Source organism: Ochotona curzoniae, unplaced genomic scaffold, assembly GCF_017591425.1.
Source record: "Ochotona curzoniae isolate NIBS_2020 unplaced genomic scaffold, NIBS_Ocur_1.0 scaffold_3208, whole genome shotgun sequence".
Classification (NCBI taxonomy): Eukaryota; Metazoa; Chordata; class Mammalia; order Lagomorpha; family Ochotonidae; genus Ochotona; species Ochotona curzoniae.
This window is the reverse complement of record NW_024467106.1, coordinates 32,887,117-32,898,348: the sequence shown is the minus strand read 5'-3', so window position 1 is coordinate 32,898,348 and position 11,232 is coordinate 32,887,117. Positions and strand designations below refer to the sequence as shown.

Genomic DNA, 11,232 nt, shown 5'->3' with positions numbered 1-11,232 from the left:
TCTTGGGGACTGATTTCCTTACCACCAGCCTCCAAACCCCTACTTCCTCACCTCCACCAGAACCCCACAAGATGATGGGGTATCCAACTCTCCCTCTCCTGGGAGTCTGAGTTTTCTATAGAAAGGCTTGGAGATAGGGGCTCTGGCTACTATCTCCCCCAACCCAGGCTGATTCCACTAGAGAGCGAGGGACAGATGCTGGATGGTCTAGCTCACGAGGGCCCCACAGCAATGCCAGCCCCCTAGAGCTGGAAGAGACTCTCGGGGGCCTTGTGGTTCACTCCAAGCCGAGCTTCTCTTTGCCTCAGTATCCAGGGAGTGCCCAAAGAGGCGTCATCCCCATCATCAATCGCCTCCGCCTCTACGGCCCTGACTCCTACATCTGGCCTGGTGTTGACTCATGTAATCCTCACCTCATGTAACCTCCTGCGGTAGACAGAGCTGCTGTCCCCATTTCACAGATGAAATGCTGAAGGTACAATGATAAGGCGAAACGGGTCAGGGAGCCAGTGGTCAGAATCACCAGAGGTTGTAACGTGGAAAACTTAGGAAGGCGCTGTTTCCACTGGGGGTCACAGGGTCAAGGGGACAGATTAAGCACTGACCTGGGGACTGACAGCAGACACATCTTACCCCTTAGGCAAAAAAGCTAGAGGAGAAGCAATGTTCCCAAATGAGTACCAGCAAGTGCCCTGGAAAAGGCTTGAATACTCTACTCTCCACTTCCTCCATGACGCCTCCCACTTGCCAAGCCCAGCTGGGAGCTGGCAGGCAAGAGATCCTGAGTGCAACAGCCCATGAAAATTAGCCTCCTAGAGTGAGCACAGGGCAGCTTGGTAATTGGAACAGAGGCAAGTGGAGACTCCCAATTACCCCAGGTCCCAGGGCTGGGAAGTATGAGGTTGCAATGCAGGAGTCTAGACAAATGCACAAAGGACTGTCTTGATGAGGGGCTGGGATGGCTGGCTTCCTGTCTGGGATCCCAGCTGGGATTCAAAGAGGAAGTGACACTCCCTGACACCCTACACAGCCAAGATGGCCTAGCCATTAAGAGGACCTCTTGTGGGGATGGTACCATGGTTCAACAGACTAACCCTCCACCATGTGGCGCTAAGATCCCATATGGGCTCCGCTGACCTTCCAGCACTCTGCTTATGGCCTAGGAAAGCAACAGAGGATGGCCCAAGTCCTCGGGCTCCTGCACCCACGGAGAAGACCCAGAAGACATGCTTGGTTCCAGATTGACTCAAGTTTAACCACTGTGGCCATTTGGGGAGTGAACCAGCAGATAGAAGACCATCTCTTCTTCTCTCTGTAAATCTGCCTTTCCAATAAGAATAAATCTTTAAAGAAGACTCTTGGTTCCCATAACCTCCTTCTCATTAATCTCAGAGAAGCCAAGGACCCCAGTCACAGCTCTGAGCCCTGAACAAGTGAAACCAGTTCCACTACACCTCCTCGAGGGCCCCAGAAATCAGTTTCAAACTCAGGATCCCCTTGGTCCAAACTCTGGGGTTCTCCCTACCAGGTGTACAGGTCCCTCCTCCTAGTAGAAAGATGAGGCCCTCCTCCCACCACACCCCTGCTCTGGCTGGCCCTGCACTGCCCACCCTTCCTGACCCTGGGGTCTTTATGCTGGGTGGAGTAATCCATCTTCTCCCCTTCCCACCCCACCCGTCTCTACCCCACCTAGTTTCCCCAAGCCCAGGGATGCCCCACCCAGCTTTTCAGAGAAAAAAAAAAAAGTTACAGAGGAAGAGCAAGGAGGGAGCTCCTTACCAGGAATTAAAGGAGGAGACTTGCCCCAGGGTGAGACCAGCGGGACTGAGCTGGCAGTCCCTGGCAGGTACCTGCAGATTCGGCTGAGGACCTGCAGACGTGTGCTCCAAGGTCACATAGGGGCTGCACAGCACACAGGCTGTTTACTATCAGGAACCCGGAGACTCAGACAAAGAACCAGAAAGTGGGGGACAGAGGGAACGAGAGGGGCCCAGACATTATAAAGGTACAATCAGATATGTGGAAAGGCAGGCCCACCTGGAACACAGAAAAGCATGCTTACGTAGGCTAACACACACACATATTACATGCACACACACGCTCGCGCACAGGCCAACTCAGAGCCAAGGTCATGTGTCAGGGAGGCTGATTGCAGTCGAAGCAGGTCAGAGTGCAACAGCAACATGGACAGTGGAGTAAGGAAGACCACTGTGGGTCGAAGGCACACATGCTGCTTCCCTGTCCACAGGCTTGGAATGAGGGAAAAAGAGGCTCCCCACAGCAAGAGACATTCTCTTACTAGAATTTACTGTCAGCCAGTGCTGGCCATGGAAAGCACATGGGGGGCGGGTTCCCTCCTGGACGTGGAGTGTCTCCTGGGCCCCAGCTAAGACCCAGGCTCCAGGTCCCAGCCACGCCTCTCCCCATCTCCAGAAGTTTAATGCTCTAGCTAGCAAGTTCCCAGCGCTGCCTGTTCTTCTATACCTTGTACATCCTCCCCTCTCTTCCTATACCCCTCCCCTGCCCAGGAAACTCAGCAGTTGAGAGGATGCCAAATTCAAAGACCTTAAAAATATCTAGCCTCAGCTCCCACCCCTACCCCCTGAGGTAACACTGAGGGGGAGGTTCCCATCCAGGGCCACCCACCCCCCCACATGTCTTTCTCTTGTCGAAGAGTCATAGGCAAGGAAACCGAAGGACGTAATTGTCACTCAGCTAGCCCAGGAGCCGCCCCCTGCCCTGCAGAGAGATGCATCCTGTTGCCTCCTGGGCCACCAGGTCAGGGGCAGCAGCTGGCTTTGAGAAAAGTGGATAGCATGGAGCGTGCTGGGAAGCATGGCATGACGTTGGGCGGGGTAGGAGGGGCGCCCCAAGAGGGACCACGCAGCTGGAAAGAAACTCAGCAGTCCACTGGCTTCCCCTTCCTCATGCTGTGGCCCCCAGGGAGGGGCCGCTCCCTCTGGCACCGGTCCCTCCAGCATTCCAGACACGCCTCTGGGGAGCCCGGGGACACCAAAGAGGCAGAGACAACTGAAGTGGAATTGCCTTCTCCCACCGTCACCCCTCCAGGCACAGTGCTGGCTGTGTGACCCTGCACAGGCCACCCACCCTCTCTGGGAATGGGAAAGGGGAGAACCAGAGTTGGCTCAGTCTCTAAAATGGGCCATCCTCCTGCCAGGCCTAATGTTCCTCTGGCTCTAAGGAGTTAACCCTGCAGGAAGATTTGCTGGGGAGGGCACACCCCTCACACAATTCTGAATGCAACCAAGGGAAGATTCTAGAAGGAAAAAGAAAATGCAAAGGGGCTCTCAGGGCTTAGGTTTGCTCAGGACCTTTCTTCTCTGGGCAATCAGGGTGCCAGGGCCGGTCAGTTCAGCTCCTTCCTTACTGGGCACAAGAGTGCCTCAGATTGACAAACTGAAACAGAAGAGATAGGGATGAAGACCATGGTGATTTCTGGGCTCAGAGAGCTGGTTGTACAAGATGGTAAAGAGTGGGAGACAGCAGGGACATCTTCCTGGAGGAAGAAGCACCAGAGATCCTGATTTAAATGAGTAGGAAGATTTGCTTGGGATTTTGCAGAGCGGGTCCAAAGGCAGGAGAGTGCAGGTGTGCACAGGCAGCTTAGGTGGAGCCTTGCAAGTGGGAAGGACAGGAGGCAAGTCCTGGAGGGGCTCAGGCAACAGGGAGGGTGTTGGATGTCAAAGGGAGGGGCAGGGAGAGGCAGGGAAAGAACATGTCATTCAGCAGGTATTTCCAGAAGGTCCCTCTGGTTGCTGTGTGGCCAACTCTGGTAGGCCCAGAGCTAGAGGCTGCGAGAGGACATTGTGGACAACGTCTGGGTGGAGATGGTTCCCATCTGGCTGATCTGCCTTTTGGACAGCTGTTCTCACCTTTGGGCAGCTTGGCCTTGGAAGAAAGTTCTTCCTTGTGTAAGGCTCAATCTGGCTTCCAGGCGGTGTGTGTGGGTGCAGGGACTTGGGGGAACAAACCAGGCTATTCACTGCACTGGGGATGTCCGGAGGATAGAAGGCTGGGAAAAGTGGGGAGCACCGGGTTCAAGATGAGGCTCAGTACTAGGCTGCTTGACTTCAGGCGTGTGACTGACCCCTGCCCAGCCAGCTGGGCATCTTGGTTATTTGTGGCTAGACACCCTGAAATTTCATAACTGACCCTGAAGCTGTTGCAACAGGCTAATCCTCCACCTGCACCGCTGGCAACCCATATGGCCACTGGTTCAATTCCCAGCTACTCCACTTCCTACTTCTGGCCTAAAAAGGCAGTGGAGGATGGTCAAAGTCTTGGGACCTTATCTATGAGTGAGAGACCTGGAAGAAACGTTTGTGTCTTGGCTTTGGATCAACTCAGTTCTGGCTGTTGTGCCCATCTGAAGAGTGAATGGTGGATAGGATACCTCTGTCTACCCCTCTCTGTAATTCTTGACTTTCAAGTAGAAAACATACTAAAAAAAAAAAAAAACAACAAAAAAAAAACTGGGCTCTAGCAGCTAAAGTCCTTGCCTTGCATACGCCAAAATCCCATATGGGCACCAGTTTTTTTTCTTTTAAAGATTTATTTTTATTGCAAAGTCAGATACACAGAGAGGAGGAGAGGTAGAGAGGAAGATCTTCCATCCAATGATTCACTCCCCAAGTGAGTGCAACAGCTAGTGCTATGCTGATCTGAAGCCAGGAGCCAGGAACCTCTTCCAGGATTCCCATGCAGGTATAAGGTCCCAAGCCTTTGAACTGTCCTCAACTGCTTTCCCAGGCCACAAGCAGGGAGCTGGATGGGAAGTGGGGCTGCCAGGATTAGAACCGGCGCCCATATGGGATCCAGGTGTGTTCAATGCAAGGACTTTAGCCGTTACGCCACACCACCGGGCCCTCGGCACCAGTTCTAATCCTGGCAGTGCCGCTTCCATTCCAGCACCCTGCTTGTGGCCTAGGAAAGCAGTTGAAGACAATCCAAAGCCTTGGGACCCTGCATCTATGTGGGAGACCTGGAGGAGGCTCTTGACTCCTGGCTTCAGATAGGTGCAGCTCCGGCCATTGCGGCCACTTGGGGAGTGAATCAATGGATGGAAGATCTTTCTCTGTCTCTCCTCCTCTCTGTATATCTGACTTTTCAATAACATAAAAAAAAGGGCCTGGTGCGGTGGCCTAGCAGTTAAAGTTCTTGCCTTGAACGCGCTGGGGTGCCATATGGGTGCCATTCAAATCCCGGAAGTTCCACTTCCCATCCAGCTCCCTGCTTGTGGCCTGGGAAAGCAGTTGAGGATGACCCAAAGATTTGGGACCCTGCACCCATGTGGGAGACCCGGAAGAAGCTCCTGGCTCCTGGCTTTGGACAGACTTATCTCTAGTCGTTGAGGACACTTGGGGAGTGAATCAACAAACTAAGATCTTTCTGTCTCTCCTCTTCTGTATAAATCTGACTTTCCAAGAAAAATAAGTAAATCTTCTTATAAAAATAAAGTAAAACAAGCAGATAATTGTACAATGGGCAGTTTCAAACATTCTTTTTATTGAGTTATATATATATGTATAAAAGGCCAAAGAGTGCATTCTTGAATGGAGGATTAAAGGGGTGAAGGTAAGGATCTCCCAACCCCCACCCCTCAGACTGTAACATCTGCTGTATATATATATATATATTTTTTTTTTTTAAAAAAAGCAAACATGAAAATGATGACCTGGACTTGACCCTTGTGCCTGAATTATTACAAAAACACCGCTCCTTCCTAGGTACAGCCACAATTCTGAGCTTCCCCGAGGTTTATAGAAGCTCCCACTGAGCACACACACACACACACACACACACACACACACACACACACACACACCCTCCGCACATCGCCCCAAGGGGCTCCTGAGACACCTGTTCCCGGCTCCCCCGTTCCTAAGACCCTGTCTTCCTCTGGGCGCTCCCTCAAGAGTGCAAAGCTTTTCCCACTCCGTCCCTTGTCCTGAACACCTGGGAAACCACACACACACACACACACACACACACACACACACACACACACACACACACACACACCCTGCTGTTCGTTCTCTCCTCCGTGAAACAAGGATGTATTGTCCCTCCTCCCCATCCCACCACAGCTGCAGTCCTTTCTGGGCAGGGTGCCAGGGAAACCCTAAAGGTTCAACAGGGTGAAAGGAGAGGGGGAGCTTGCTGGTCCGGGCAGGTTCAGGGAGGTGGCTCCCAGGGAGTGGCCCCTGCACAGTCCGTGGATGCTCCAGGGAGGGGCTGGGGGTGCTGCCCTCTCAGATCTGTTCCTTGTGCTTCATGTGGGCCAGCTTCACGTTCTCTGCCTCGGTGGAGGGGGGTGGCGGCTGCTCCAGGTGGCAGCCGATCATGAGCTGGTACACAAAGACGCCCGCGATGGAGCCCAGCAGGGGCGAGACGATGGGTACCCACCACCAATGCCGGCCAGTCCTAGGGGGCACAGACACACACGGGGCTGGTGGTAAGGGGTGGGCAAGGCGTAGAGGCAGGCTAAGTCAGTCGGGGAGTCAGAAGGAGCTACACTTACGTGAAAACCTCCGAGCCCCAACCTGCAATGGCCGTGAAAAGACGGGGGCCAAAGTCCCGAGCAGGGTTGACAGCATAGCCAGAGTTGAAGCCCATGGACGTGCCGATGACCAGGACCACCAGGCCTACAGTGAATGCTTCCAGGCCGCGGGGCACTGGGTTGTTGTAGGGGTCCACAATGGCCAATACGCACACAATGAGGGAAGCTGTGCCTATAAACTAGGAAGAAAGCAAGCAGGGTTGGAGCAGTTTCCTCTTCCCCTCCCCTGCCTCAGCATCCCCACCAGCTCCCTGGAACCCTGTCACCTCTCATGCATGTGTGCATGCAAGAGAATCTCTGGCAAGCCACCACCAGGGTCTGACACCGCAGGGTAGCTCAGGTTCCTGCTTCCTATGCGGCATACTCACAGCCCAGCGCATACCTGGTCGAAGAAGCCATTGACCATGTCCAAGTGTCCAGAGGGGTAGGTGGCAAAGATGCCCGCTGTGCCGTTGGGGCCAGACACGATAAATTCGTTGTTGGCAAAGCTCAGGATTGCATCTGGTGACAGATTAAACCAGAGTGGATGAGGGCAGAGGCCTGAGCCCAGCCTCACCTCTCTGGCTGGGCCTTCTGCACCTTCCCAGGGGTCACAGGTTGAATGTAATTACCGTCATGCCCTCTGGAAGCAGAAAGCTGAGGTGGCACAAGGCGGAGGGTTGAGACCTACTGTTGCCCAACTTGTTTCTCTCCCCTGTGCCCCCTACCTTGGCCTGTGTGTAAATGGGTGAGTCACGGGGCCCAGGAGCCCAGGCAGGCCCCAGTTATCTGTCATGGCAAAGCCTGGTGCCAGTAGGTCCCAACAGCAGAAGGCGGACAGTGGGGGAGGGCAGGGTGGGAAACACTTACCATAATATAGCCCAAAAACGATGCCAGCACCCAGGAAGGCTCCAAGCGTCTGTGCCAGGGTATAGACGGGCAGCTTGATCCAGGGCTCACGTGCCAGGAAGCACATGGCAAAGGTCACAGCAGGGTTCAGGTGGGCCCCTGGGCAGAGAGGGGAGATGGGGTCTGTAAGCCTCAGCCTGCCCCAGTGTGGAGTAGAGGCCAGTTTCTCCCATCACCACCAGTTGCTGGCAGGGAGAGAAGGATTTCCTGTGCACAGAATGGCAATGGGACTATGTCCCAGGTCAAGTGTGATCATCTCTGACTCCAAGTGTCTAGTTCTGCTTCCACCCACTCCTCTCCCAAAGGCCCCAGGCTGAGGCCACAGCTATGACCTGATGAGCTGCAATTGGCTGTATCACCCAGGTAGGATCCCTGGAGGGAATGGTATCCCGACACAAGGGCCAAAGTGGAGGGGAAGTGGAAAAGACCTTACCAGAGACCTGACCAGCAACCAGGACACCCAGTGTGACAGCAAAGCCAAAGGCCAGGTTGATGGTGAGGAAGCCACCGTGGGTGCCCCTGCTGAGCACAACCTGGGCGACAGAGCCACAGCCGAACATCTGTGTCCAGAAACAAAACGAGACAGGGAGGCTGAGACCCAGCAAGTCTGGCTCCAGAAGGAACGAAGCCGGCACCCTCCCACTTCATCATCCTGGGCTCTCGCACCTGGCTCACTCATGTGGCTGATTGCACCCCTCAGAGGAAGGAGCCAGACCCTCCCCAGGACCCCTACTCCAGTAACCCAACCCCAATACAACAAGGGCCTGTGGAGGTATGTGGAAGCCCGCTGTGTGACCAGGAATCTTAGGGGATGCCTACAGCACACTTTCACTGGCTTTTCTAAAAGGCCATCAGGAGGAGGGTATCTCTCCTCCAATACTTCAACCTGTTCCTCCTCCCCTGGGGGAGGAAAAGTTCTCACAACCTGCTCCACAGGAGCTCAAGTGTCAGGGTTGGGGCGGGGAGGGTGCAGTAAACCTGAGGAGGCCAGGTGAGGTCCTCGCTACATCCTCCCTCTCAGAACCCTCCCCCCTGCTCAACCTGCTTGCACCCCCTGCCCTCCACCTCACTTTGGACCTCCTCTTGCCAGCCACCCCAACCTTTGTGCCCTAGGTGTGCAGGCTCCCCATTCGGACAGGAATCCCAGTCCCAGAGACTCTGTGGAAGAGGGGAGATGGTGAGAGGGCTTAAGGGAGGCTCAAGGCTATAGCATTCTATAAGCACAGACCATGCTGTCTGGCTCCTCTGGCCAAAACATGGAACTACTTTGCAGGGTACCCACTGCAAAGAGCTGTCACCCTGAGCCACCAGCGTCCCTCAGGTTGCTCCAGCTCTTACCTCGTCTCTTCTCCCATCTCCCTATAACTAAAGGACTGTCCTTGCCAATGGGACAGTGCCAACGTCACTGGGCTGTCAAGCATTTTCATTATCATCCCTCAGAAAGACTAAGAGATAGTGGGCAATGCTGGCAGCAGTCAGGTAGGGCAAAGGTGGGCAGGCAGGTGAGAGCAAAGATCAGAGGTTGGCAGTGTGTGTGTGTGTGTGTGTGTGTGTGTGTGTGTGTGTGCAGCTGGGGGATGGTGAGGGGCAGGCATGAGGGTCTGGACACCCTGCCTCCTTAGGCAGGCCCTGGCTCAGCTCCTTGCCCGCCTGAGGCCCAGGCCTGGCTCAGTCCCAGGAGACCTTGGAGGGAGGAGCTGTTAGAGCCAGTTCCACCACCTTGGGGCTAATCTTCCTCTTCCTCCCAGTTCCAACTCTGCCCTCCCTCCCCCCACCCTGTGTTGTTGGCCAGCCTCCCCACCACCACCACCACCACACAAAGGGGCTTCTGTCACCCCAAAGCCAACCCTGATTTCCCCTCTGCAGGCTCTAGGTTCCCCTCACCCCAACCCTCACCTTGCCCCTTCAGGAGTCCCAGGCCTGGCACCCCCTTCCCCATTTCAGCAGCCCTCGAGGCTGTATTTTTCACTGACACCTGATGCCTGGGATCTACCTGCACCTGACCACCTTTCCCACAAACATGTAGCACCTTCCTTTTGTGGTCTGGGCTAAGCCAGGGACTCAACCTAAAGGGCTGACTGCTCCTTTGGTGAAACTGGAGGACACCCTTCCTTGCCCTGGCTGCCTGAAACAGCTGGCTGCATTCATACATCAGATAGGCAATGGCGGGGGCTCCCCCCATTCCCTTGCTGGCACAGATGATGGACGGGGGAGGGGGTTGGACTTGGCAAGGCCACTAGGCTTCAGAGAGGCTGTGGATGCATGGCCTACCTGCTCCCCCCCATCTCTTTCCAGACCATACTACATTGAGTATGGGCTTCCCTCCAATCTTATTTGCTCCCCAGAATACAGTGTTTGGCGGGCCTGGACCCTCTAGGGCTGGGCCGGGGGCAGGGTGGGGGAGCAGAGCCTAATACCCCACCCCCTGCCCTGAGCAACAGAACCCAGAAGGAAGCAGGTAAAGCACTTATGCAGCTAGAAACCAAAACTGTAACTGGGACAGTAAGAGTGGGGTGTTCTCCACCGGCCTGGAGAAGCCACCAAGCCACCCAGGAACAGTTGGAGGGATCCAAGCAGTAACCCAGGCTTCCGGAAGGGTGAAGGAAGGGCTGGGAGGTGATCCAGGGTCTGGCGGGGAGGGGGTCCTAGGCACTGGGGCAACTTTCACGTGCCCTAGTCCTTGGCCTTGGAGGCTCTCCCAAGGCTTCCTGCCCCAGAATCTCCCCTCCCTGGTGTTGGCGGCCCATTTGGTCTGAGCCCTCTGCCTCCACCAGCAGCCAACTGTCCAACTTTAGGACTTTCTCCGGCTAAATTATTAATTAGGGACCAGACACCCAGGACCCAATAACACACTAAATCTCATCTGCAGGAGTGACCCCTGGCCCCAGCCTACGGGAGGGTACAGGGTCAGAGTTGTCACAGGGATTACCAGCTGTCATCCTGGCCAGGTGGTGCTGTCACAGCTGAGGTTCCAACTGCAGAGAAGGAGTGGGAGGGAAAGGCAGGGATCAACCCCACCTGCCCGCCCACCTCCCAGTCAAATCTAGACCAGAGGTCTGGAAAATCACGGCACCTTGGGTGGACAGACAAGATCGGGGCGGGGGCGGGGTGTTACCGCGCTGGAGCTGACAGGCTCCCGGGCTCCCTCCACTCACCACGAGGATGAGGGTCCCCAGGCACTCCGCCAGCGCCTGGCGCAGCAGCCGATAACGGATGTGCAGCATCTCCCCGCAGCGGGACACCAGCTCCTTCTGTCGACCCATGGTGGGGGCAGGCGGCAGCAGCAGCAGCGGAGACTGCGGAGGGCGAAGCGAGTGGTGGCCTCGAGCGCCGGCGGTGGCGCCCTTTATACAAAGCGGCCAAGCCGCCCCGCCCCGCCAGCCAGCTCCGCCCCCGCTATGGGCGAGGAGGGGGCGGTCACCTCACCACCTAGCGTGGGAGGGCAGGGGGTGCGAGCAGCTATAAGGATGGGGTGATCTTCAGGGGGCGCTTAGGAGCCTGATGTCTGTGGAGCTGATTTGGGGCACCACTGGAGGGATCATGACTGGGAAGATAGGAGCTGCCAGGGAAGGAGAGTCAGGGTGGACAGGGCAGCAAAGCGAGCTGGCTCTGGGCTCTTTGGGATGGCCAGCTGCGCCCAGAAGGAGGCCATGGGCCCCAGCTGGACGCAGGTGCTGGCTTCCAACCAGAGTTCAAGGGCCTCTTGTGCAGTGAGCACATGTTGAATGTTGCACATCCTAGCCAGCTCTGTCCACAGCTGGGTC

General features: G+C 55.6%; 1 protein-coding gene across 2 annotated transcripts; it reads right to left on the bottom strand.

Moving 5' to 3' along the window:
* Window positions 1-6,118: 6,118 nt before the first annotated feature.
* Window positions 6,119-10,744, bottom strand: AQP3 (aquaporin 3 (Gill blood group)). Of its 2 annotated transcripts, XM_040962887.1 has the most exons (6): window positions 10,624-10,744; window positions 7,902-8,028; window positions 7,430-7,567; window positions 6,963-7,081; window positions 6,542-6,759; window positions 6,188-6,444 (listed from the first exon to the last, which is right to left on the bottom strand). In XM_040962887.1, the coding sequence occupies exons 1-6, from the start codon at window positions 10,729-10,731 to the stop codon at window positions 6,273-6,275; spliced, it is 882 nt and encodes a 293-aa protein (XP_040818821.1). In that variant the 5' UTR covers window positions 10,732-10,744; the 3' UTR covers window positions 6,188-6,272. The 2 variants fall into 2 exon arrangements, with proteins under 2 accessions (XP_040818822.1, XP_040818821.1); XM_040962888.1 differs by lacking the exon at window positions 6,542-6,759 and having other exon boundaries at window positions 6,119-6,444; window positions 10,624-10,731.
* Window positions 10,745-11,232: the final 488 nt, after the last annotated feature.